Source organism: Nematostella vectensis, chromosome 8 (assembly GCF_932526225.1).
Source record: "Nematostella vectensis chromosome 8, jaNemVect1.1, whole genome shotgun sequence".
In the NCBI taxonomy this organism is placed as follows: domain Eukaryota; kingdom Metazoa; phylum Cnidaria; class Anthozoa; order Actiniaria; family Edwardsiidae; genus Nematostella; species Nematostella vectensis.
This window is the reverse complement of record NC_064041.1, coordinates 13,796,951-13,823,560: the sequence shown is the minus strand read 5'-3', so window position 1 is coordinate 13,823,560 and position 26,610 is coordinate 13,796,951. Positions and strand designations below refer to the sequence as shown.

Here is a 26,610-nt window from a genome sequence, read left to right as displayed (position 1 = left end):
GTACCATCTACCTCAGATAGGAGAACATTACAGCACTCAACGCATCTAAACCCAGCGGTAACATCTACCTCAGATAGGAAAACATTGTTAGGCCCCAGATCAAGCCGGTACGCATCTTAGGTACACCCCCGCTAACTTATCCTAATTCAAATTTATATGTATAGATAAGCTTTGTCCTCACACACACTATCTCGCCGCCAGTTAGACGACCGAAAATTGTGTTTTACCGAATCGGAGTGATAATTAGATTAAACAAATGGCAAACATTATCTTTTTATTTTCGTCTAAACGGTAGACGTACATATTTTTACATGCACACAGTTTCGAACGCACTCTTCCTTTCAGACTGAGTCGCGCTCATTTCTACGCACGTGCATATTTTTAGAGTTGCCATTTAAAGTAATATGCATGTACAATGCTTCTGTTTCAATTACAAATAAAATAAACACCTTTGGGGGAATGACAGAATCGGACCGACCATTTGGTGTGAGCTTTTTATGTTATTTTAGCAGGGCAAAAAGAAATGCGCGCGCGCGTGGCGCTAAGATTTCCCGCGCATCTTTTATATTTTTGATATCGTCCCTAGCAACTGCATCTCATCGAGGCTTCGCTGCATTGCGGCCGCGAAGTGGCCTGGGTTCGTTGCTGGGTTACTGTTGAAGGTCGAGACGCTGTACATTAATTTGTTCGGCTGTGGATTGTAGCAGATCCCGTACCCATCAGGCACTGCGGGTCCAAACACTACCCAGCTTTCGTGCTCTAGTGGAACCTGTGAAAGAAACGGGCCTGTTTATATCAAAGTAAATGTTTCTTATTTTCTATGTACATTATTTTCTACGCTTGTTCATTATCAACTTCTTGGCATATTTTCTTGCCATCACTTTCCTCCTTCAAAGCTTGTCTAATACCTCCTTCTTCTGGCAGCATCTAGCTACTATTTTAGTGTATTTTTAACCCACCCCTGTGCCCTTTCTTTTCTACTCAATTTCTCTCTCTTTCCTTTCTTCTTCCCTTCTGTCCCCTAATCTCTCCTTCTTTACTGCCAACTCTCACTATCCCACTCACATTGCTACCGTGTAGTCTTGTACCCCCTTCCCCCCGACATCCATTTCTCCTTCACTACTCCGTTATCCCTCTCCCCTCAGGACAGACCTGACTGATCCAGAGCTGCTGTGAAATAAATACTGAAACTTTGGTTCCATAAAATTGGCGAAGCAGTGTAATGCCCAACTTCACCTTATTTAACCTCCCTTCCCCACCACACTGTTCAAGAATGACCTGACTGGTAGAGAGCTTGAAGTGGAAGAAATACTGATAGCTTGGGTCTATGTAAATGGTTCAACTTCGCATTTTACCTCCCTTCCCTCACCTCTCTGTTCAAGGCTGACCTGAATGATAGAGAGCTTGAAGTGGAAAAATACTGATAACTTGGTTCCATAAAATTGACGAAGCAGTGTAATGCCCAACTCAACCTCATTTAACCTCCCTTCCCCACCACACTGTGGTGGCTACCTGGCTAGTAGAAAGCTTGAAGTGGAAGAAATACTGATAGCTTGGGTCCATGAAAATGGCGGGTAGCGTGATGCCTGATTCGACGGCGGTCAGCTTGAGACCCAGCAAATGTCGATCCACAGCCTTCCCGTCAAGGGTCTGAAACAAAGAACACTCAGTAATTATTCATAAAGAACATGAGACGTGCTCAAATCTATCTCCAATCCCTCACAGATTGCACTTACCTCTTTGGTGTACGTAGAGTGATAGTTGATCGCTTTTCTCATCAATTCATAACGCTCAGCTCTCTGTGAAATATTAATGAAAGGAAACGTTAAGAAAATGGCCTGTATATTGAGAATTGACTGTCAAGGCGCTATTATTACACGCCATAAAACATTCTAATGCAACCGCCATAAAATTGATTGGTCAAGGCGATTTGATTGTCCTTTACCGAGGCGTGTTTACTTGTCATCGCCCTGACAAACTCGTGCGTGGCGATAGATGCGCTCCTGATCGTGTCTGTTCGGCCGAGCTTGAATTGGCGAGTAGAGCCAGTCTCGTACGCTGGGGCGACGTGTCCATGAAGCCTGCAAGAAACAAGGCAAAACAAGTACTCGTAAAGGGCTGAGTAGGGAGGCAACGACGACGGAGAAACAAGGCAAAACAAGTACTCGTAAAGGGCTCAGTAGGAACGCAACGACGACGGAGAAACAAGGCAAAACAAGCACTCGTAAAGGGCTGAGTAGAGACGCAACGACGACGGAGAAACAAGGCAAAACAATTACTCGTAAAGGGCTGAGTAGGGACGCAACGACGACGGAGAAACAAGGCAAAACAAGTACTCGTAAAGGGCTGAGTAGGAACGCAACAACGACGGAGAAACAAGGCAAAACAAGTACTCGTAAAGGGCTGAGTAGGGACGCAACGACGACGGAGAAACAAGGCAAAACAAGCACTCGTAAAGGGCTGAGTAGAGACGCAACGACGACGGAGAAACAAGGCAAAACAAGTACTCGTAAAGGGCTGAGTAGGAAAGCAACGACGACGGAGAAACAAGGCAAAACAAGCACTCGTAAAGGGCTGAGTAGGGAGGCAACGACGACGGCAGAAACAAGGCAAAACAAGTACTCGTAAAGGGCTGAGTAGGGAGGCAACGATGACGGAGAAACAAGGCAAAACAAGCACTCGTAAAGGGCTCAGTAGGGACGCAACGACGACGGAGAAACAAGTCAAAACAAGTACTCGTAAAGGGCTGAGTAGGGACGCAACGACGACGGAGATGGCAAGAAGAAGGGGTAAAAAATCCTCTCAATCCTCAACCAAAAATTATAGTTTAAAAAAAGTATAGATAAGCCTAGAACCTTATATCTACCATAGCAAAGGTTATGGCGCGAACACTATCGTCCACGCTAGGGCATGAAATTTCACATGTATCAGCCAGAGTCAATTTCACCTCAGCTTTCTATTCTTTTATAGCGTCGGCTTTCGATTTACGTAATATTTGCGTTTTGCGCGTCTTGCGCAAGGTCCCCAATAGGGCGGACCTAATAGATTAGCTGAGAAATCGTTTCAACGTTGGGAACTTTGTACAACAAGATATTAAAGAAGGCCAATTACGTCGCCATTTTATGCTCCCGCTCAATGACGAGTGACTCAAAGAATTCATTTCCATCGGCTAATTCAAGCGAGTAACCAAGATATTTTCAATCATAAATCGTCAACTGAGTATCAGAATTCATTCGTAGATTATTATTTTTAAGTTTTCTTGCGAATAAACCGTTTTATTTTCAATTATAAACAATAGCAAAGGAGTGGTTGGTCGACATTCTTTAACAGGTTCTGACCTGTAGAACGCCAGCTGAAGTGATATCTGGAACCAGGCGTCTGGACTTAGCTTGAGGGACTTGATAAAGTTTTTACCATAGCCTTGATATGAAAACAACCGGACATCTGTGTCCTTCACAAAACTACGGAGAAAATGTGCAACGTCAATAACATGATCATCATCATTATAATGATCATCATCAACATTCAATCATAACCATCATCATCACCAGGATAATCAAAATCAGTAACAACATAATATACACTATCATAGTCATCATCATTCATCGTCATCATCATCATCATCATTCATCATCACCATCACCATCACCATCATCACCACCACCGAGATAATCACGATCAGTAACAACATAAAATATACACTATCATCGTCATGCCATACATTTATCATCTTCACTATCATCTTCAGTTTCACAATCACAACCGAGATCATCACAATCACTCTAATTCATCATTACGATTGTATGTAATTCTACATTTAACTTACCTGTCGAGACGATCCTTAGCGGTCTCCATGTTTTGCAAAATACTGGGTTTCAGGTTCCACTTCATTTTTTTAGGCACAGGGAGATCAGATCTATCTTTTACTTCAATGGATTTGTAGTCTTTTCTATAAAACAAACCATCTTTATTGTGACAAATCTAACCAAGTTCAAACAACTTCTTAGAGTTCAGTAAGATATTTGCAAAGTTTTTAAGTATGATTAAAGAGTAGATGTCAGTAAACCATTGTTATCATTCTATTAAAAGTTAAGGGACAAATAATATTTATGTAAAAATACTTTGAAATAACACAAAGCAGTTGTACATCATTGCCCAATTCAATTGAAAATATTGAAATATAGCCCAAACCCCCAAATCAAGCGGTTGAAATTGATGATTTCTCTTACTTGATATTTTACTGTACTACACAATGAGAATTGGTGGTTGACAGAGATAACAACATTGAGAGACATTTTGGGTTCAATCTTGCCCGAGCTGCACATAAAAATACCAACTTCTTGTTTGTTCCTTTGATTTGAAGAGGATGACAAAGAAAGCATAAGTTTGAGATGCACTTTAAAAAAACAAACCTTTCTTTCATGATTTCTTCCCACATTCTCCCTACTGTTGGAGCCTCGGCACAGGTGTGTTCATAACACACTCCACAATGGCCATCTTCACTGACTGTGAACTGTGAAAATCATAATAAAGTGTGAACTTCTTATAACAGTCACCCTTTGGACGATAAATTGTGCCAGTTATGGAGGTGTCTTAATATTGATAGAGATTAATGTCTGTTTGAGGCTCATTAGGTACCTTTAGCAAGTACGACGACGACAGCTGGGACAACGCAATCAAAAAATATGTTTTCGCACGTGGCAATCAATAATAATTTAATTGCAATGGAATAAACAAAACATAATAGTCAGAGACAAATAAAAATAAACTAAGAACATTATTTCTACAGCAGCAAACATAGTTAGTGAAGTTTAGTGAAAACGTTCCCATCCTCAAATGACCATGAAACTGCTAAAATGTATCATACAGGACGCATTTCCACATGCTGCTATTGAATTCTGAATCAAATTCCATTGTTTTCTGCCATTGGCATATGCATTGCCGTTGTCTGCTTAAGGTATGTCAATCTGCCCTGTCATGTTCTTTTAGTTTAAAGAGTATTTAATTAACAGTCTTACTTTTTATGTTATAGTAGGTAACAGTGATAAAATTCAACCCCTCTATGAGTTGGCTGTGTGTAGTTCATCAACTTCTGGCTGATTTTAAGGAAAATTGTGAGAGAAACAAAAAGAAACAGAAAACACCCTCTCTCCTCACACACAAACACACATTTATCAGGTTGATATTTTGAGAACCGTTTGTACGTTATGTCATTTCTAGCATGTTGCTTTTAAAAACACTTTAATTTGAAGATCATCTATCCCCTAGTTGGATCCTTGAGTACTGCATATGAATATAGTGTATTTTTCATCATTTGGTGTTGGGGGCATATTTTGGGATTGTATGTGTTAAAAACCAAATTAGAAAAAGGTATTTCTTGAGCATTCATTACTTCATTGTTACGCAGTACATACCTGGTTAGGCTTATCAAACCACCGGTTAAGGCTGTTATACTCGATACCATCGCCATGCAGCGTCTGCCTTCCTGTGACGGAGTCCGATGGACACTCTGTGATACTTGGGACTTGTGTTGATGGAGGACAGGGTTTATCCAGACACAGAATGCATATACTGCTCTCAATCATCTCAAAGTTGGCTCTGTTATTGCGATCTGAGTTGAATGGGAATGGAAATTATTACATGAAGTGAAAGTAACAAAACATACAGGTATCCAGTACTTCACTGAAAGGCATCATCTTAAAATCAAATCATGTTTGTACTACAACTTGGTTTGTGTGTATTTTGATTTGCAGATAACTCTTCCTGGCACTAATCATCAATGATAATAAAATAATTGCTATCACAAACAAGGCATGGATTAATAATTGGATAACAAGCCTTTTCTTGGGGAAACTACAGTATACTGTATAGCAGACCTGTTAAGATTCTGAGCAATCTGCATATCGATGTGTGGTACAAAAAAGGCTATTGCATATTGGTATGACACGAAAGCATGAATGCATTATTCAGGTAATTTCTTCTGACAGACACAGGGAGTATTGCTCACCTTTAGCCATTGCGTATCTTTCCTTGGCCCACACATCTCTATTCTCACTGGTGAATACCCCCACGGGAGGTTCCTCTGGTTCTGTGTTCTGTACAATCTTCAGTAGCTGGGCTGCTATCTCAGACTCCCCAAGAGGTTGTCCTTTACTGTCGTACACATCAACTGAGTAGAACTGATTTCTATGAGCAACAACAATATGCTTGGCTTGTCCTTTTGCTGCCACATAATACTTTTCTCTGTTGAGTTGGGGGACACGGCATCCACAGAGGAAAAGTTTATACTGGTACATGTTGAGGGGTTTGTTACCCATCTTGTCAATGCTCAACTGTTCACTGAAATAAAAATGATGAATCAGTTCATTCTCATACACATCAAGTAGAGGGAGCTGGGCTGAAAAGTGAACTTTTCAAATTGCATGAAATGCCATCAATGTCGTGTTTTTTTTTTTTTTTCATGTTTTGAAACAGACAATTGCAATCAACGGCTGAGCACAGTATGGCCTAAATAATATGGCAGAAACATCTGCAAATCATTGTAGCTGCCCAAAGCTACATGGTTGGTAGCTTCTCACATGCATTTAGGCATACACAACATTATAACTGTTATTTAAAATATAACTGTTGTATTGTAAAAACAAAAAATAGATAAAAAAGCCATAGTCTGCCACTATTTGTTATTGTTTTGACTAATGGAAAACAAAGTTTAATTACTTGAACTAACCAGCTAAAAACAATGTTTAATACTTTATCAGTTCCTTTGAAAACATCACAATAGATGACCCAAATCAATAGAAAACCCAAATCAATAGAAAACCCAAAGCAATAGATAACCCAAATCAGCAAAAGGAAAAGGAAGCTTCTCATGCTTGTTATATTGGAATGCACTGCAAAAGTACTGCAATTGAGCACTTTGAACAAATTGTCACATGTAAATATCTTGAACAGTTAATCTGCTTGATGACTCTTCTCTAATATACACTCCTAATAGCCACAAAAAACAGTTTCATATCATTGTAAGGAAGTCAAAATGGAGGCTGACAGACACTTTAAATGAGTCACAACTCAAAAATGTACAGTATGTCCTCAAAACTCAAAGATTACTATATAGTCCATTAATGGACTATACTTACCTGTCAATCATTTGCCTGAATTTCAAGACGGTTCGTATAAGTCTTGTCGAGTAACGGATGAAATCAAATCTATCTGAGAAGTTCTCCTTGGGGAAGGTGCATGAAGGATTATAGTTTATTACAACTGGTACCCTCACATCGAGGTATGCAATATTGTCCCACCATTCAGCCATCTGAAAAATGAGAAGAATTGTTGCTGTAACAATTACAATTTTTAAGAATTGTACAAATATATCAAGCAAAACCTTTCAACTAAAATAAACTGTTATCTATAGTTTATTTAAAAAGATAGCTAAAAAGATAGATAGATAAAAAGATAGCTAAAAATGCTGAATTGTGCAATATTTTAGTTCATTTGTGGTGACACAATGGACATTACTCTTTTCTGCACTCTCTTGATCTCATCACAGAGATATCATGGGAGGACATTGTGGAAAACATGCGCCCATTTATGTTCACAGGAAAAGCTTACCCAGTTATCAGTCTTCTTAGCTTTTTCAAGTAGTTTTTCCTGTAGAATCTCTCCAATGCCATCTTTCTTTCTAAACTCATTCACAAGCTCTTGGGTGTTTTCAAAATCATCATCATTTATGAGTGGACGAATGGCATTTAAATACTTGTCCATTGTGTCATCTAAGGCGGGGACTGGCAGTTTAGGGAGATCATTTTCAAGAGCCATCATGGATAGATGTCGTGGCATGAACTTCCCTGTGGCACTCATAACTGGCTTTGACATGGCATTCAGCTGGAATAATAAAAAAAGTATAAATGAATAGACAGTCAAAGTATTTGTTATAAAAACTATCCGCCGGTTTTGATTTTCCCCTGTGGTAGGGTCATTTAGAGGCATCTGCAAAGTCAGCGAACGAGTAATAGGGGGTCCTGGGTCTAGCCTACTTCTGAAATGACACCTGTAGATTCATTAGTTCATGTATGTGTATCATTTGTCAAACTTAAGGTGTTTTTTTTTTAGTGGGGGAATGGCCTACCAGTCTCTAGAATAGATGAGATAAGACGCAAAGATCAAATAGATAAGGCATTTGAGTATTATATATACACCTATTTCAAATAAGGCTGCACTCAGAGAAGCTATGTGGCGTTAACTGCAGTGCTTTCTGGGTATCAAATAAATAAATAAACAATAAGAGTAAATAAAAAAAACACAGATCTAAAAATCTTCAGCTTCCTTATCTATGTACCTCTAAACGTCCAAATGGCGTACAGAGACCAAGATTCAAGCATTTATACGTTTACCATGAACCACTGCGGGTTATGATACATTGATTGGCGGGTGCAACCTTAACTGAAAGAATAGGTGTACTGTAATGTATATATATATGTTCATTATATAGTTGCCTGATCACTGGAATAATACAATAAACTAGTGGCATTTATAATTTAATCATTTTTATCTGGCAAACATTGGTTAGATTTTAAAGGCGTACTGACAAAGTGAGTAGTACGCCAAAAAAGCATTATATTCACCCAAAATCTAACATTATGGCCAGCATTCACCTTTGGCATCTTGGCGGCAAGTCGGCAGAACATATGGCTTTCCGATGCAACCCTGAAAAGCCGCAACATGCTGTCTGTTAGATCATCACGCACAAATTACGATCATTCAAGAAAACGCGAGGGGGCCGCCATTTTGTTCACAACACATCCAAGTGTGCTCCAGTCTCCCAAAATTGAGCGGCAAAAAACCTACAGCTATCAACAGAGTTAAAAGCGGCTGCTAAGCAGACTATCAACAGAGGGCTTTGCTTGTATTGCTATAAAATAACCCTACCTTCTTTGCTACTTGGAAAAGCTTAAAAGTTTATTTGTATTATGTATAGTTCTTCTAATACGTCGGAGAATCTTAGTTCGCGTTGACAGCATTTGTCTACGCTACAGCTAATCAATTAGCGAGTGTTTTGAGATAAATTCTTACCTTTTTTGCTACAACTTAGATTTCAGGGTATAATTGTAGAATTGTATGACAGTTCTTTTATAATTCGAAAGAATCTATGATGCGTTCGTGTATTGCGTGCGTGATAAAATGCAAATTATTGACACGTGAAGCACATATTGTTTTGATTGATATTGCATTGGACTTTGAGCTTTGATCCCAGACCCTAAACAGACGGACCATTGACAATCTATACTTTTTATAAACGGCGTTTTATAAAGAACCTTTTTTGTAAGAACGACCTGCCTGAGATTTCTTTTTGAGGCTTGAAATGCTCCAAAAATAAGAACGGCCCAGCCTCAACTGAAAATTAAAGGTTCTTATAAAAAAAAAACAGAGTATACTGGCGACATTATTTTTCCTGCCTTCGCGGCCGGCTGGATTCCCTGCTAGCAGAGGCCTCTTTTCTCTGTATTTCGCTGGGCTGGAGTTCGCGAGGAAAAGATACCTCTGCCATGGGTCGCAAGTTCGTTTGATCAAACCGCCGTCCACGATCGTGGACGAGATCCAGAGCGCATGCTCCGTTCATTAATTACTGGCCACTATTTGAGCCCACAATGACTAGCGCATGCATGAAACGTATATCCGCTGCGGGATAATAAGCCCGCATTCGAAACGGCGTCCTCCATAGAAATATCACGCGACGAATTAAAATAGAAGCCATTCAATGCCTTATCTTCATTCAGAATTTTCTCTCTTTTGACTAACGAGTCAATCCTCCGTTTACAGGTTTTGCATATTCTTCTGGGAATAGCTGATCTAAGTTTACCAAAAAGTTTTGTAACATTTTCTTCGAATCCAATTGTGCGATATCTACATTGAAGAAACTCGCCTGCCCAGATGTCTTGAAATTAATCTCACAAACAAGACAAAACTCGTCTTTGCTGCGTTTGTTGTTCAATCTTTTTAGTGACGTTTTAGGTGATTGAAATTGAACAGTTGTTTTCTTTTTTCGAAGAGGAGAACTAACCGCAGTTTGATTAATGATTTCCGACTAAACCCATGCAAAGCATATTGACAGCTTTCGCGCGATGGTACGGGTTTTGGCACGTCGGTCGCTTATTAACGCTCACGCATGCGCAACAAAAACAGTTTCGACCCATGGCAGAGGTATCTTTTCCTCGCAAACTCCAGCCCAGCGAAATACAGAGAAAAGAGGCCTCTGCTAGCAGGGAACCGGCTGGATTGCTAGATATTCTCTCTGTGGAATTTCGCTTGACTCGTTTTTTCTAGCGATTTGTTTGTTCAAATTTAATTTTCGTCACCTCTCGGTCAGTCAGAAGATGTCAAAGGGTCGGTGCCTTACAGTACAGTAATACAAAAAATAAATGGAATGAAAGTTTTTTTAATACTGTCCTAGTAAATGCGACTTTCTATCAGGATGAGGTGGCTTTAAAGAACCGCGAATTCGGTACCTTTCAGGGTTGTAAGGCTATCAATACAATCAAGGCAAAATGTGCCAATTTGTGTCAACAGGTCGAGATAGTGAATTAGCAGCGGCATAGCCAGGATTTTTAACAGGAGGGGGCCCAAAAGGCCCTTTCAAGGCATTTTCTCCTGTATTTTAGATAATGTCTCACACATTTACTGTATTTTTGGCTGCTTAAAGGGGGTCCCGGGCCCCCTGGGCATCTCCCCTGGCTACGCCCCTGATGGATGTCACGAACATGGCGGACAATATAAGAAGAGGGGTATGCGTACATTTGCTTGGATGCTGGATTCTTTTTTTTTTTTTTTTTTTTTTGTGCACCCCCACCCCTCCCCCTCAAGTATCTAATGGCCCGTCTCCTTGCTATGAGAGACTCACCTGGACATTGGGACGGCTCTCACGAACAAACCACCATCCTATAATAACTTGAATAAAATAAAAAGAGAATCAAAAATGATCATAAGCTAAGACATAATGAGCCCTTGTCAGCCACAACTTTGACATTTTTCAACCAAAATTTGACAAAGACAAATGAGGAGAAGAAAATATCGAAATAAGAACAGCCTACAATTAAAATTTTATGCCTTATTGACCAAATTCAATCGTAAATATCGCAACATGTTCTCCAAATCAGCCGATGGAAACGGATTCTTCGCCAGACTTGGGATGACAAAATGGCGGCAGACAGGGCTATTTAAGGTTTATCGAGCTAATAAAAAAACTCTTGATTAATCTTCACAAATCGGGTAATAGCTAGTAATCTAGTAATCATTCAAATGCACTACAAAAAGGCGATATTTAACAATTATACCATTTCCATTGAGGTGGATAGTGGCGAAATATCTACCGAGAGCCGAAGGCTCGTGGTAGGATATTTTTTAAGCCACTATCCGCCGTATATAAAACGAGCTTTAGAGCAATTTTCTTTCCGGAAACACTTGCAATCGGCTGTTATACCCGCCATTTTGCTTGATTTCGGGGCGCAGGAAAATATCCACCTCCTAGGAGGTGCATATTGCATTTTTTCCCGAGTTTCTCAACCAATCAAATAGCTTGTTCTTGCGAGGTTCCCGAGTTTTAGATACTTTAATGAAAATTATATATATAATAACCACAAAACACTGTGGTAACTAATTTTACTCTTTGGGAACCAGAAACTTGGCTAAATGAGCTAAATTATAACAGAATAATTAAAACGTATCACATACCAGCATATTATTCCGACCAAATAAACCTTTCCACACGATTCCCAAACTTCTGAGCAACTGATGAAACTAGCGTAAGCGAGTACCCATCTTGCTTTGGGACGTGATGGTAGCGAATTCCTAAGCTATAATTATAGTCTATTTGAAAGTGAGGCTATTTTTTACGCAAAAAGGCACCGAAAACCGCAATGATGACACGATAAATGATGATGACAAGATAAACGACGGATTAGTGACAACGTAAAGGCGGCTATTGACCTCCATATGCATGTAAGTTTACGGCCCATGTTTTTCCCTCCCTACGATCACAATGGCGATGCAAGTGTAAGAATTTTATAGCCTAAATATTCCACGTTTTGTCTAAATTGAGGACACGAACATTTTGTTTTAGATAGCGCACATCACATTTCATCATATTTCAGCTTGATTTTCTTGTTTTTGAACACGAACACGATATACACGTGCGCGACTGAGCACAGGAGAACAAAGGGCTAAAAGCGGCGACACAGGAGAGGTCACATGCACGTGCGCGAAAGGACAAAGCAGAACGAAATTCTAAATCAAGCAACATATTATTCCTATTTCTAGGTTACAGACTGCTGTGCATGCGATGAAATTACCACACTACTATAGCAACACTTATTACCAAGAGAAAAAGACCCCGATACTTTTCAGTCTACATCTCAACGAGCTGTGCGTGGCGTAACCGACTAAGACAGGCCTGGGATCCTGGTTATTGCCTATCCCCATTAATGCGCGGGTACCTCAGGTTCCTTTGTGTTGTACAGTTCGCTAGATAGCGGTGCTGGGGCCGAAATCTTCAGCCTAGCCGTAAAGCTTTAGCTGCCATACGGCGTTTCAGCGCATGTCTGGAAGTATGGTCTATTTTTTCTTCCGTTTCATTTGATCTGAGTAGGTTCGATCCTCGGGCAATAAACTCTACCTTTTTTTCTTTTACTTATCAGTACACTTGTAATACTATTAGGTACATGTAAAAACTGCGCGTTTATGTAAAAAAACACACACACACACACATCCTCTAAGAAAACTGTTGAAAGTGGGGGTCTCCTATGAAGTAGGAAAACAGACGGCTATATCACTTCATCAAGATATGGCGACGTCTTCTTATATCAAGCTGTTTTGGGCATTACTACCCATGTGAGCTTCTTTCGTGTGGGCAGCCCCCCCCCCCCCCCCCCCCTCCCCCCACCCCTCGGGACAATATTTGAACTTTCGAGATACCCTCACGTTCAGAAAGCTCTGCAAAGGAGGTTACGGCTTGGGTGTTGCTAACTTTTTTTTCTTTTCTTTTTGTTCCTTAAGGGTACCAACAAAACATTTAATTTGATAAATCAAATTTAATTTTCAACTATTTTGCTTGAGATAACAAAATAATCGTCATCTAGCGAAGTAGCTTTTTCTCCACCGTAAAAACGAGCGACACAGGTAGCTCTAGGACAAGCCGAGCCCTTTTCCAGTACCTTTTAGATACCAACATTTTGTAAATAAATGAATAACATATGTGCTCTTGCGAATTCGCTACTAGGGGCGTACGCAGCCTATAGGCCTGCAGTCACTGGACTGCAAAAAAAATTGGCGATCTTATTTGAATAACGAGGGGAAAATATCAAATGTTTACTCATTCATTTTTAATTAAGTAGTTTTATATATATGATGAGGATATAAACTATTATTTTCTTAATCATGGTAGTCTGCAGATGATATTTTCAAAAGTCTGACGCATTGACGCCAATTTCGAACCCAAAAGCGGGAGCTATGAAATCTTCCGGGGAATGCGGGATGAGGGTCCACGCCCTCATTCAGCTTTTGAATGCTTTGACTGCAACTTGTGCGTACGCCCCTGGATGCGTCCGCAAATTGCAGCAGGGAAAATACGGGCGTGGAAAGGGAAGGACGGGCCGGGATACTAGAAGGGGGCCCACGACCTCACCAAACACTACACCCAGTATTGCATTTATACTCAGTTAGTTTTTTTATTTTATTATTAAAATATGCATCCGTTTTTAACCTAAATATTCACTTGTAAACATGTAGACGATCCATCTTAACATCAGCGTTGACAACCCAAGCTAAAACATGTGAGTTAATGTGAGGGTGAAAATATATCAATTCTCTTTTCCTTAAATAACATGTTAGACGATTCCAGCAAAAGTTTATCCAGTGAGTAAATCTACATACCGTGACTGTTGAATCTACCTATACAATTTATCTTCATATTTTATATTATTACTTTTGGTACTTAGTTCATAGATAATATACTATTATCATTTTGTCGCGAACTTCGCGCCCGCGTGGGATTCATTTCATTTTTCGCGCCATCTACCTTGCCTGTTGACGGGAACGCTGGTATTTTTCGCGCCTTTTTTACAACTTGGATGTTGTCGCCAGAAGCTGCATGTCGTTGAGCGACTTTTTCAAGACCGCGGCAAAATGGCCAGCGTCGGTTATCGGGTTTGTGTCGTCCGTTGTGAGGCAGTATAATACCCGGTCGGGGAGTTGGTTATAGCAAATCCCGTAGCCGTCCGTCACCATGGGACCGAAAAGAGTCCAGCATCTATGAGGCATTGGAACCTGTGACATGGACACGCATACTATTACAAAAATGCACGGTAGCTTAAATATTAAAAATAGGTCGAAATTCCGCGTTTTTGTCTACTCATGGAAGACGTGCGTGACACTAAAAAAAACTGCGAAGCAGACTAGCGTTTTCCGACCCACGTGACCCGGAAGGCCAGCAAAAATCCCAATAGAGTAATAACAGTTTTTTTTTTTTCATTTCACTGAAAGGAGCTTTACTGCGAGTCTGGCAGACAGCTATACACTTTGTTTCTCGATGCAAATTCAAGCTCGGATCGTAAAATACAAAACCCCCATTTCACCTATTATCCATTAACAAAAAACGCCAAAGACGGAAATGAGTTTCAATCTTACCTGACTTGTCGAAAGCTTGCAATCAAAGAAATACTTGTGAGTTGGGTCGGCGAAGACAGCGGGGAGATCCATGCCCGCCTCTTGTGACGCGCACTTTAGGGCGAAAAGATGACGATCGATGCCTTGGCCATTCATGGCCTGGAATAAAGCAAAAACGATATTAGTTTGCAAGCAGTTATGAAGAAGAAGAGATCGGGAAGAAAGATGTGACAATGATAAGGGATCTGGACGACGCGGATCGAGGGAAGGGAGATGGGGGGACGTTGGCTACCGACCCTGGCCGCACCTGTTCTTTTTCTAGATTTCGCATATCGTATATAAAGTGTCGTTATGCCGAAATGTCGCATATCGAGTATCGTTATCGCCGAGAATGTCGCATACCGAGTATCGCTATACCGAGAATATCGTATGTCGAGTATCGAGGTTCAAGTAAAGTTGCGCGTTTCGTGCCTACCTCTTTGGTGAGTTTAGAGTGATAAGATATGGCTTCACGCATCAGATTGTGGCGCTCAGCTTGCTGTGGAAATAAAGCGAAATATTAAAAGGCATGATTGAAAGTCAACGAGCAGGGTATGGGCGGGTCCATCTGGCTTGTGGCGCTCAGGCTTCAAATAATCGGCAGTCGGCTGCCTCCAATCGACATTCACTCGTCGTGCTTTTTTGGCGGTGTGGAATTCAGGTTTCTTTTGTAAAAGTAAAACACGACCTCTAGATTGGTATGAATTATTCTTTAAACACAGGTAGCTCACAGATCTCTTGGCATTCTTCCACACCTTTCACTGCCTAAGGCCTCCCATGTCCCACGGCCTGTCCTCTTCCCGTCTTTTTTCTGCTTTATCAGATCCTATTTTCCTTGCCGCTCCTTCTACACCCCCCCCCCCCCCCCCCCAACTTATTCAATTTTACTATAATAACACTATTCGGGATTCCAGGGACTGCTGGGAAGACGGTTTCCTGTGACGTCACAACTCCTACTCACCACAGGAAACCCAATCCGAAACCTCGGTAAAACGCAAGCATGGAAGGCTACCTACAGAGGTATAACTCTTGCTCATCGCCTTGACGAACTCAAGCGTGGGAATAGACGCGCTTCTAATGCTATCCGACCGTCCAAGCTTGAACTTGCGAACGGTGGCAGTCTCGTACGGTGCGGCAACATGACCATGTAGCCTGTCATGAAATCCAGCCTCATTTGCATAACAATGGTTAACGACACAAACTCTGTCATGACATCAAGCCCCATTCACATCAAGGGGAAAAGGACACAAACTCGAACCCTTGATAAGTCGGACCCCCGAAAAAGCTTCTCGGACTGGAAGGAAGGACTGAATGAAAATTGAGTACCACTGCGAGCTAGGACGAGCTACCTAAGAGAAAATGATCCGCTAAATGTGTAAACGTGCCCCCCCCCCCCTAAAAAAAACAGGCAACTGGCCTAGATTTCTGAGTTTTTAAGCAATCTATGAACCCACGCTCATCACGAAATCATGGGACCCTATATCTTTCAAAGTGGCAGTTACTACATTCTAATAAACACGAGATATTTTACCTGTAAAATGCGAGCTGAAGGGATATCTGGAACCAAGCATCGGGACTAAGTTTCTGAGACTTGATAAAGTCCTTTCCATAACCTTGAAACTCGAAGAGTTTAACTTCTACGGCATTAATATCCCTACAGCAAGAGGTCAAAACATCACATATTTCAAATCAAGTTGTCTGTGCAAATGGCGAATATCAAATGGCAGTTCTCCGTACAAATCACCGGCCGGCCGACCGACCTCTCGAAGGCCGACCGAGTGAGTGCCGGCCGACCGACCGACTGACGACAAGATTCGGCACGCACCTCTGGAGTCTCTGCTTTGCTTTCTCTATTGCCTCAAGAGAAGATGCTTTCAAATTCCATTTTATTTTCTTTGGAGCAGGAAGATTTGATGCAGCGATTTCAATCGACTTGTAGTCATTTCTAAAATAAAAGCCAGATTAATTAAACAATTTAGGACAATGGGGCTAGTGGAGGAAGAGGAATTGGTGTAGTATTTTGCTTAGTCATGTTTGGATACCCTGTGTTATTTATACGAATCTTGTGTACATCCGGGACCTGCTATGGTTCGACTACTTAGATAATTCATGTTTAGCTGAACACTACTCAAAAGCTTTTCATTCCTCAGTTTACTTTAAAATAATACTACACTGCAAGGTGTGCTACACTGAAGCTAATATAACAGAATTCATTTGTCAAAAGTAGGGCCTTATTGAATTTTGCACTGAAATACACAAAGGGAGGACGTGGGTGGCGCGCCGAGGTTGTTTGGGATAAACAGCTTATACTAAGTTCCCTACAGAAGACTCATTTTTGGCGCGATTTTCGTAATTTTTTCAGATTTTATTAATACATCTATGCTTAATCATATTCCGCTAGATTCACTTTTCTTGAAAATCCAAATTTTTTTCATGCAAGTTAAATTTAAGCAATAATTTTATATTAAAATAAAAATCTCGAAATCTTCGCGATTAATTTTTTTCTTAATTCACAGTAACACCTACCAATACTTCAGCTTGAAGCACACGAATTGTTGGCTTAAAACCGACCTGTCAAACTCCGCGATTGACGAATCTTTATTTTACGCCAAAATTGTCCTCGCAATCTTTAAAAAAATGCACTCTCGCCTACAAAGATCTATCCTCGAATTTACGCCCCCTGCTAAGTCCAAACCTTAAGGCAACTTGAGAGAGGCAAGAGGACCAGTGTTGCACAAGAGTAAATTCCAGATAGTCAATACAAGCGTATTTTTAAAGATTATTCGAAAAACGAAGAATTATTCCTTTTCAACATTTGAGTGCAAGCCGCGCATCTTCTAAATTTCTCATAAACCTGCGTTTATGAGAAATTAGAATCAAAAATTGAGTATCTGAACGCGCTTTGTTTCACATGTGACAAAGTTGCACGGAGCAAGAAAGGTTGGAAAAACGCGAACACAGAGCACAGGGCCACGAATAACTCCATTCTATTTCTTTCACAGAGTATTGACAATAAGATTCACATGAAAGCCGGTCGATATGGTCAGATTGATCAATCACTGGTCAAGATGAAGAAGCAAAAAGACTATAAAGGCTTATCAATGCCACAATCATATATATCATATTTTATAATTTCCTGCCGCCTTTATTTCATTGTAAAATTAAATAAATATGAGGGCGATGTAATGTCAGATATGGGGATCGAAATATGTGAATTCAAACATGATTAAATTTCCTCAAGATTTGAAGGCGTTTATTCAAGGCTAGAATTGATTTTTATGGTTTAGATAATCATTTGCTAGCGACAAAATTAAAATACTTTTCCAAGTGAATAAATAGCATTTGGGCTGCCAAAAGAGCAGAGGAAATATACAAAGATCAATCCCATTTCAATTATTGATATCCAATTTCTTGACATATCAAAAATGATTTCTCTTTTCATTTCAATAAACACCTATTTCAACGTTGAACTATAAACTGGCTAGTCTCATAAATATAAAAATAAAAGGCTTTTTGAAATTTATCTGGACACTTGCTTTCTGAGGGACAAATATTTTACTATTATCTATGTACCCTCCTGCCCTCTGTACGTCCGCTAGGTGGCCGTAAAGCGCGTCATACTTTGAAATTGATCTCTTTACTCGATCTCATCAATACCTGACTTTTTAATAAAGCAGCTTCAATGAAATAGGCAGCTGAAAATTTTTAATTTGTTTTTCACAAGTAATTACTATTATTTCATTTTTGTACCACTAACTTCATTTCACGTTCGCGTCCATCGGGTTACACTTCGCCTATCGTACAAAGACGACTAAAAACATTTACGGCCGACCTTAGACGGGTGAGAAAAGGAACCCCTAGAGGCTCTTAGCCAGTAAGACTGAGTTCCAACGGCATCTCGGTACGTAATAAGTCATTTAATTGCAAAAGGTGTACGCTAAAAAAACGTTTGAAGACTTCATAGATGCTAGCGACATTTCTCGAAGGGGGAGGCACGATCCAAAAGGGAGGGGAAGAGAAGGGGGTAGATAAATGAAGTATATCACGACAGGTGCATTTGTGAAATGTAAACCAGGAAATGTTTCTGAAAATCGACAAGAAATAACAGTGCTTATATTCTAAGGGGAATACCCATCAGGCAAGACATTTGGGGCGATGTCAAAATAACAAAACATTTATAAATAAAAAATAAAAGTTAAATTGTTTAGAACAGAAGTGGATTCCAGAGTGGCGGCTGACAGGTTATTCAACTCATTTCCCGTCTTAAAGTAAAACAAATCCCTATATGCCTCGGAGTTCGATGAATGTATTGATGTCCCCTTAGTTTGCTCATTTCCCGTCTTAAAGTGAAACAAATCCCTATATGCCTCGGAGTTCGATGAATGTATTGATGTCCCCTTAGTTTGCTCATTTCCCGTCTTAAAGTAAAACAAATCCCTACATGCCTCGGAGTTCGATGAATGTATTGATGTCCCCTTAGTTTGCTCATTTCCCGTCTTAAAGTAAAACAAATCCCTACATGCCTCGGAGTTCGATGAATGTATTGATGTCCCCTTAGTTTGCTCATTTCCCGTCTTAAAGTAAAACAAATCCCTACATGCCTCGGAGTTCGATGAATGTATTGATGTCCCCTTAGTTTGCTCATTTCCCGTCTTAAAGTAAAACAAATCCCTACATGCCTCGGAGTTCGATGAATGTATTGATGTCCCCTTAGTTTGCTCATTTCCCGTCTTAAAGTAAAACAAATCCCTACATGCCTCGGAGTTCGATGAATGTATTGATGTCCCCTTAGTTTGCTCATTTCCCGTCTTAAAGTAAAACAAATCCCTACATGCCTCGGAGTTCGATGAATGTATTGATGTCCCCTTAGTTTGCTCATTTCCCGTCTTAAAGTAAAACAAATCCCTACATGCCTCGGAGTTCGATGAATGTATTGATGTCCCCTTAGTTTGCTCATTTCCCGTCTTAAAGTAAAACAAATCCCTACATGCCTCGGAGTTCGATGAATGTATTGATGTCCCCTTAGTTTGCTCATTTCCCGTCTTAAAGTGAAACAAATCCCTATATGCCTCGGAGTTCGATGAATGTATTGATGTCCCCTTAGTTTGCTCATTTCCCGTCTTAAAGTAAAACAAATCCCTATATGCCTCGGAGTTCGATGAATGTATTGATGTCCCCTTAGTTTGCTCATTTCCCGTCTTAAAGTAAAACAAATCCCTACATGCCTCGGAGTTCGATGAATGTATTGATGTCCCCTTAGTTTGCTCATTTCCCGTCTTAAAGTAAAACAAATCCCTATATGCCTCGGAGTTCGATGAATGTATTGATGTCCCCTTAGTTTGCTCATTTCCCGTCTTAAAGTAAAACAAATCCCTACATGCCTCGGAGTTCGATGAATGTATTGATGTCCCCTTAGTTTGCTCATTTCCCGTCTTAAAGTAAAACAAATCCCTATATGCCTCGGAGTTCGATGAATGTATTGATGTCCCCTTAGTTTGCTCATTTCCCGTCTTAAAGTAAAACAAATCCCTACATGCCTCGGAGTTCGATGAATGTATTGATGTCCCCTTAGTTTGCTCATTTCCCGTCTTAAAAGTAAAACAAATCCCTACATGCCTCGGAGTTCGATGAATGTATTGATGTCCCCTTAGTTTGCTCATTTCCCGTCTTAAAGTAAAACAAATCCCTACATGCCTCGGAGTTCGATGAATGTATTGATGTCCCCTTAGTTTGCTCATTTCCCGTCTTAAAGTAAAACAAATCCCTATATGCCTCGGAGTTCGATGAATGTATTGATGTCCCCTTAGTTTGCTCATTTCCCGTCTTAAAGTAAAACAAATCCCTATATGCCTCGGAGTTCGATGAATGTATTGATGTCCCCTTAGTTTGCTCATTTCCCGCCTTAAAGTAAAACAAATCCCTATATGCCTCGGAGTTCGATGAATGTATTGATGTCCCCTTAGTTTGCTCATTTCCCGTCTTAAAGTAAAACAAATCCCTACATGCCTCGGAGTTCGATGAATGTATTGATGTCCCCTTAGTTTGCTCATTTCCCGTCTTAAAGTAAAACAAATCCCTATATGCCTCGGAGTTCCCCTTACTTTGAATATCACTACATTGCATCAAAACTTATACCATGACTTCTAATAGTGAATTTTAATGTCTAGAGTTAAATTACGAGTCGCCATTATTAATAATTTTCAGCACCTGACATTTTTTTATGATTTTTGATCCATCACCAATTGAACCAAAGTTTGGTGACAGGAAGAATAAATACTTAAAGTCCTTGAACAATCCGAAATCGAACGATAAGCATTTCCTTCTAACAGCTATCTTGAGCCCTACTGTTAATCACGAGTACACTTGGCATAGGCGCGTACACAGGGAGAGGGGGGAGCGGGGGGGAGCGGGGAGGGGGAGGGGGGAGCGGGGGGGAGCGGGGAGGGGGAGGGGGAGGGGGGAGGACCTCCTGGTTGCACCCCTAATTTGAAATTTTGAAATACTGGAATTCATGCAAAAAACGTCATCCGCTCAAATCTCCTTCCCGTCCACCGCCCGCTAACCAACTCATAAGGAGAGCTTTGCGAGGTATCGTTCCAAAGAGGACCTCGATTTTACGATATAAAGAAAAACCCATTGGAAATATCGTTGTAGAGAGGTCGAGTTAATTATCAACTTTTACAAAATAATAATATTGTAACTGTACTCTGTGTAAGACAGTACAGTGAGTCTCTGTAAAAGTGTAATCTGAACAGGGTGACTTTTTGTCTGAGCATGCACATCGCATCCCATGTCAAGGGCCTCGGAACCTGCAGGGATTGATTTCGATAGTATTTAAATAAATTGTGGTTCACTGTGTTTGCAATAAATTAAATCACAGGAATCTATCGCGTTCATTTGATTTGCGCAATATACAGACCGTGTACCACAGGTTTTCCCTTGTAACATAAACACTGATATGTATACTGTATACATCATTTAAAAGCATATAACAACATTGAATATCTTACAGATTTTAGAGGAAATATCCAATGTTCTTTGAAATGGCCATATTATGTTAAAAACTTTCTCACGTAGTTTATTTGCAGCTCTTGACATCTCCCGGTAAATTTGGTTGCAATTGGTATAAAATTCATTGAGAAATAAAGCTATTTAAGAGAAAAAACTTCATAAAAAGTCACGCTGTTTGTAATCTGTCACGTCAAAAGTCCCGCTGTTTGTAATCTGTCACGTCAAAAGTCACGCTGTTTGTAATCTGTCACGTCAAAAGTCACGCTGTTTGTAATCTGTCACGTCAAAAGTCACGCTGTTTGTAATCTGTCACGTCAAAAGTCACGCTGTTTGTAATCTGTCACGTCAAAAGTCACGCTGTTTGTAATCTGTCACGTCAAAAGTCACGCTGTTTGTAATCTGTCACGTCAAAAGTCACGCTGTTTGTAATCTGTCACGTCAAAAGTCACGCTGTTTGTAATCTGTCACGTCAAAAGTCACGCTGTTTGTAATCTGTCACGTCAAAAGTCACGCTGTTTGTAATCTGTCACGTCAAAAGTCACGCTGTTTGTAATCTGTCACGTCAAAAGTCACGCTGTTTGTAATCTGTCACGTCAAAAGTCACGCTGTTTGTAATCTGTCACGTCAAAAAGTCACGCTGTTTGTAATCTGTCACGTCAAAAGTCACGCTGTTTGTTATCTGTCACGAGAAAAGTCACGCTGTTTGTAATCTGTCACGTCAAAAGTCACGCTGTTTGTAATCTGTCACGTCAAAAGTCACGCTGTTTGTAATCTCTCACGTCAAAAGTCACGCTGTTTGTAATCTGTCACGTCAAAAAATCGGTTAACTGTACTGTACCATTTGTGGTGTCTTGAGTTTTTCTCTCGTTTTCAGGGGCAGAGAGTGGTCCCATAAGTGGGGGGGATTGGCGGGTAGTGGTCTCAGGGAAAGGGGTGGCTGGTGGTTCCAAATACTATATATAAGAACGCTGGGATTTTAAACTGTTTAATAAATTTGTTGTCGGTTGCATACCGCTTGAAACCCGTTGGTTTAAAAAGGCCCCTGCCCCCTCCTCCCTGGTGTTTGATAGACAGATCAGTAATACCGTTGTATCGAGGTCAAAATTACGCTTGGGAGAACAGATGTGTATCGTGAAATCGAAAATATCGTTGTATCCAATTTCGTAAAATCGAGGTAATTTCTCGTACATTTCACTGAATTTCCGCCGGGAGAAAGAAACGCCATCGTAAAATAGACGTTATCGTAAAATCCAGCATCGTAAAATCCAGGTTCCACTGTACTCTATTTAGAACTACTCTAATACATTTATTCGTGGAGGCTGCGCTGAACCGCCTTCTTATATCATAAACAAATGTAACTAGCGAGATGTATTTTTACTTGCAGTGTCTGTGGGGCCAAGCGTGGGAATGGAGACGTGGAACATGTCATATGCACCTTTACCATACTTAAATGGTACAAACCCAGCACACGAACTCGGGTGGACAAAGTTATTCGTAAATAAGGGAATTCCTTGAAAAAGGGATTCGTAAAAAAAGGGAATTCCTAGACAAAGGGATTCGTAAATAAGGGGATGCCTAGACAAAGGGATATGTAAATAAGGGAATTCCTAGACAAAGGGATTTGTAAATAAGGAAATTCCTAGACAAAGGGATTCGTAAATAAGGGAATTCCTAGACAAAAGGATTTGTAAATAAGGGAATTCCTAGAAAAGGGATTCGTAAATAAGGAAATTCCTAGCCAAAGGGATTCGTAAATAAGGGAATTCCTAGACAAAGGGATTCGTAAATAAGGGAATTCCTAGAAAAAGGGATTTGTAAATAAGGGAATTCCTAGACAAAGGGATTTGTAAATAAGGGATTTCCTAGACAAAGATTCTTAAATAAGGGAATTCCTAGACAAAGGGATTCGTAAATAAGGGAATTCCTAAACAAAGGTATTCGTAAATAAGGGAATTCCTAGACAAAGGGATTTGTAAATAAGGGAATTCCTAGAAAAGGGATTCGTAAATAAGCGAATTCCTAGACAAAAAGATTCGTAAATAAGGGAATTCCTAGACAAAGGGATTCGTAAATAAGGGAATTCCTAGAAAAAGGGATTTGTAAATAAGGGAATTCCTAGACAAAGGGATTTGTAAATAGGGAATTCCTAGACAGAGATTTGTAAATAGGGAATTCCTAGACAAAGGGATTTGTAAATAAGGGAATTCCTAAACAAAGGTATTCGTAAATAAGGGAATTCCTAGACAAAGGGATTTGTAAATAGGGAATTCCTAGACAAAGGGATTTGTAAATAAGGGAATTCCTAGGCAAAGGGATTTGTAAATAAGGGAATTCCTAGACAAAGGGATTTGTAAATAGGGAATTCCTAGAAAAAGGGATTTGTAAATAGGAAATTCCTAGACAAAGGGATTTGTAAATAGGGAATTCCTAGACAAAGGGATTTGAAAATAGGGAATTCCTAGACAAAGGGATTTCTAAATAGGAAATTCCTAGACAAAGGGATTTGTAAATAAGGAATTCCTAGACAAAGGGATTTGTAAATAGGAAATCCCTAGACAAAGGTATTTGTAAATAGGAATTTCCTAGACAGTATTTGTAAATAGGAAATTCCCAGACAAAACGGCTTATAGAAAAGGGGGTTTCTAGACAAGCAGATTATTTCATTATGCCTTATAAATAAAATAAAATAGAATAAGGGGATCGTAAAAAAGGTGATTTCTTGATAAGAGGATTCCTAGATAAGGGGTTCCTTGCACACAAGGGGATCCCTGAATGAGTTTAAACAAAAAGAAGAATTGGACATTCTCCAGTATTATTCTAAATTGCCTGTCTCTTTCTCTCAGTGTCTAAACCCCCCTGGGTTGAGTCATCAAGAGCGGGATGCAATGAATTCTTCTTCAGCATTAGTCACGAAGTCAAAGTATCTTTGACAGCACCTGCAGTTTTCACCAGTTTCCTCTCGTCAGTCGCAAACGTACTGATTATCTACGTCACGAGCAGACCGGGCATGCGCAATAGTACCAACATCCTCATCCTAAATATGGCAATCAGTGACGTCATCTCCACGCTGGTCGGCTGCCCAATCACGACCAAGTCCTTCTGGACCAACACATGGTTTAAAGGCCTGTTAGGGGAAATCACGTGCCGGAGTTTCTACACGATATTTTACTCCTCTTGTTACGTCTCGTTGTTCAGCCTGTTGTTTATATCACTGGACAGGCTGTTCGCCGTCAAACGACCCTTGAAGCACAAGGCTTTGTCAGGGTGGGTCAAGTATGCCGTTGCGGTCACGTGGATTAGCGCGCTTCTTAGCCTCGACACAGTCTTCTCGGCCTGTCTGGGTGTGACCAGCAAAGGGGAGGTCTTCTGCGGACAACGGAGCTCCAAGCTAAACGGTTTTATTCTCGGGACGGTGTTCTTAGGGATGCTTATCGCGATGATCGCCATCTACGCGTGGATTGGGTATGTTATGGTATCATTTTAAAGAGCCCTTGTCCGCCACACATTTATATTGTTTTCACTCAACATTGGAAGAAACTTTATGTGAACACGATTTGCATTGGTGTTATAAAAATTATAAGAATCTTTGGTACATTTTTCTGGTTATCCGCCCTTTAAACTTGTCCACAGGCGTCTCTCGGCCGTTCGGCCATCTTTTTATGACGTCATCTTTTAATTCACAGCTTTCTCTCTGGGTCCGCTCCAAAAGCGCCCGTCATTTGAACCCGAATGAACAGAGCTGACCGTTAGCTTTCCGAACTATAAGGTCGGCCTTTATTCTTCCAATAATTCGATGCCTAAACATGAGGTTATTAGAGAAAGATATTTTTCTTGCAAACAGCTTACTACAATTGAGAACTCTAGTCAATGATTCAAAACCACTATTTTTTTAGCTTCCGTCATTTAAACTAACGAAATAACATTTATTGATTTTTGATGGGCGGTCCAGCGCCTTGCGGAAAAGGTCAGTGCTGGCCACAGGCTTACCAACCTCATCAGTCTCCAGTCAATCCCAGTAACTAGCTCGAATATTTTTACGATTGATCACCTCCTGTATAATTATAGTAACGTGGAATCCCTCAACTGCTTAAACGTTAGAAATACCTCTTATTCTGAATAAATACACATCACAAAGCAATGAGAGTTTATTGTGACCTTTATTCTAGGATATAAGACAATTATAGGACAATTATACAGGAGGTGGTTAATCGTGAAAATATTCGAGCTAGTTACTTGGATTGACTGGAGACTGACTGAGAGGTTGGTAAGCCTGTGTGGTGGCCAATGAAACGTTTGAAGGATTTTCAATGACGGAAGACAGAAGGCGGATTAGCTGTTTGAAATCGTCGGCGTAAAATAGAAAACCGTAGTAAACAAGACCAAATCAAACAAACACAAGACCATTACAAGTGATATGTTAGCCTAAGGGAAAGTTCATTTATTATCCCGAGGGGGGGGGGGGGGGGGGGCGTGGGTGTCAAATCAGGCTTCTTGGTTCAACGAGTCTCGGTTTGGGGGCTGTTATTTGGCATGCGCAATCCAGGAGTCCAGGATACGAATATTTCTAAAAAGGGCGGTGAAGAGTATTTTCGTTATTCGTGATTGGCCCTAAATTAAATTCGTGATAAGCCAAAAATAAATTTGTGAATCGTGACCGAGTACTCTATCGTGATCCGTGATTGAGGTATTTTTACTTTCGTGACCCGTGATTTCGCATAGCTAAATTCGTGAAATGTGACATGAAATTCATGTAACGAGAGCGACGAGTGCTCAACTTGACAGGAGCTGTAGTACAATCACTCCGCACCGATTGTAGCCGCGTTTTTTTCGCTTCACTATTCGTAAATTTATTTGTAGAAGTAAACATTAATGTCATTGTGTGTTAGTTTAACTTAGGATTGGATCAAC

General features: G+C 40.3%; 3 protein-coding genes across 9 annotated transcripts in view; 1 reads left to right on the top strand and 2 right to left on the bottom strand.

Annotated features, from left to right (window-relative positions):
• Window positions 1–257: 257 nt before the first annotated feature.
• Window positions 258–11,754, bottom strand: LOC5516186 (carnitine O-acetyltransferase). Of its 7 annotated transcripts, XM_048731034.1 has the most exons (14): window positions 11,725–11,754; window positions 10,895–10,941; window positions 8,652–8,703; window positions 7,609–7,881; window positions 7,137–7,309; window positions 6,008–6,339; window positions 5,415–5,611; window positions 4,413–4,513; window positions 3,827–3,949; window positions 3,339–3,461; window positions 1,946–2,081; window positions 1,737–1,799; window positions 1,513–1,650; window positions 258–769 (listed from the first exon to the last, which is right to left on the bottom strand). In XM_048731034.1, the coding sequence occupies exons 2-14, from the start codon at window positions 10,900–10,902 to the stop codon at window positions 563–565; spliced, it is 1,926 nt and encodes a 641-aa protein (XP_048586991.1). In that variant the 5' UTR covers window positions 10,903–10,941; window positions 11,725–11,754; the 3' UTR covers window positions 258–562. The 7 variants fall into 7 exon arrangements, with proteins under 7 accessions (XP_048586991.1, XP_048586995.1, XP_048586994.1 ...); XM_048731038.1 differs by lacking the exons at window positions 10,895–10,941; window positions 11,725–11,754 and adding an exon at window positions 9,334–9,529; XM_048731037.1 differs by lacking the exons at window positions 10,895–10,941; window positions 11,725–11,754 and adding an exon at window positions 9,078–9,250 and having other exon boundaries at window positions 8,652–8,708.
• Window positions 11,755–13,690: 1,936 nt separating this feature from the next.
• LOC5516178 (carnitine O-acetyltransferase) overlaps window positions 13,691–26,610 on the bottom strand; it is a 21,567-nt gene continuing 8,647 nt past the window's right edge. The window contains exons 8-13 of the mRNA XM_001636271.3: window positions 16,517–16,636; window positions 16,223–16,345; window positions 15,708–15,843; window positions 15,128–15,190; window positions 14,674–14,811; window positions 13,691–14,313 (exon numbers count right to left, since the gene is read on the bottom strand). Of these exons, the coding sequence (XP_001636321.3) occupies window positions 14,107–14,313; window positions 14,674–14,811; window positions 15,128–15,190; window positions 15,708–15,843; window positions 16,223–16,345; window positions 16,517–16,636 (787 nt within the window). The 3' untranslated portion in view covers window positions 13,691–14,106. The remainder of the gene's footprint in view (window positions 14,314–14,673; window positions 14,812–15,127; window positions 15,191–15,707; window positions 15,844–16,222; window positions 16,346–16,516; window positions 16,637–26,610) is intronic.
• LOC116620280 (prokineticin receptor 2) overlaps window positions 18,449–26,610 on the top strand; it is a 9,629-nt gene continuing 1,467 nt past the window's right edge. Inside the window, exons 1-3 of the mRNA XM_032386024.2 lie at window positions 18,449–18,592; window positions 23,087–23,155; window positions 24,546–25,164. Coding sequence (XP_032241915.2) covers window positions 23,110–23,155; window positions 24,546–25,164 — 665 coding nt within the window. The 5' untranslated portion in view covers window positions 18,449–18,592; window positions 23,087–23,109. The remainder of the gene's footprint in view (window positions 18,593–23,086; window positions 23,156–24,545; window positions 25,165–26,610) is intronic.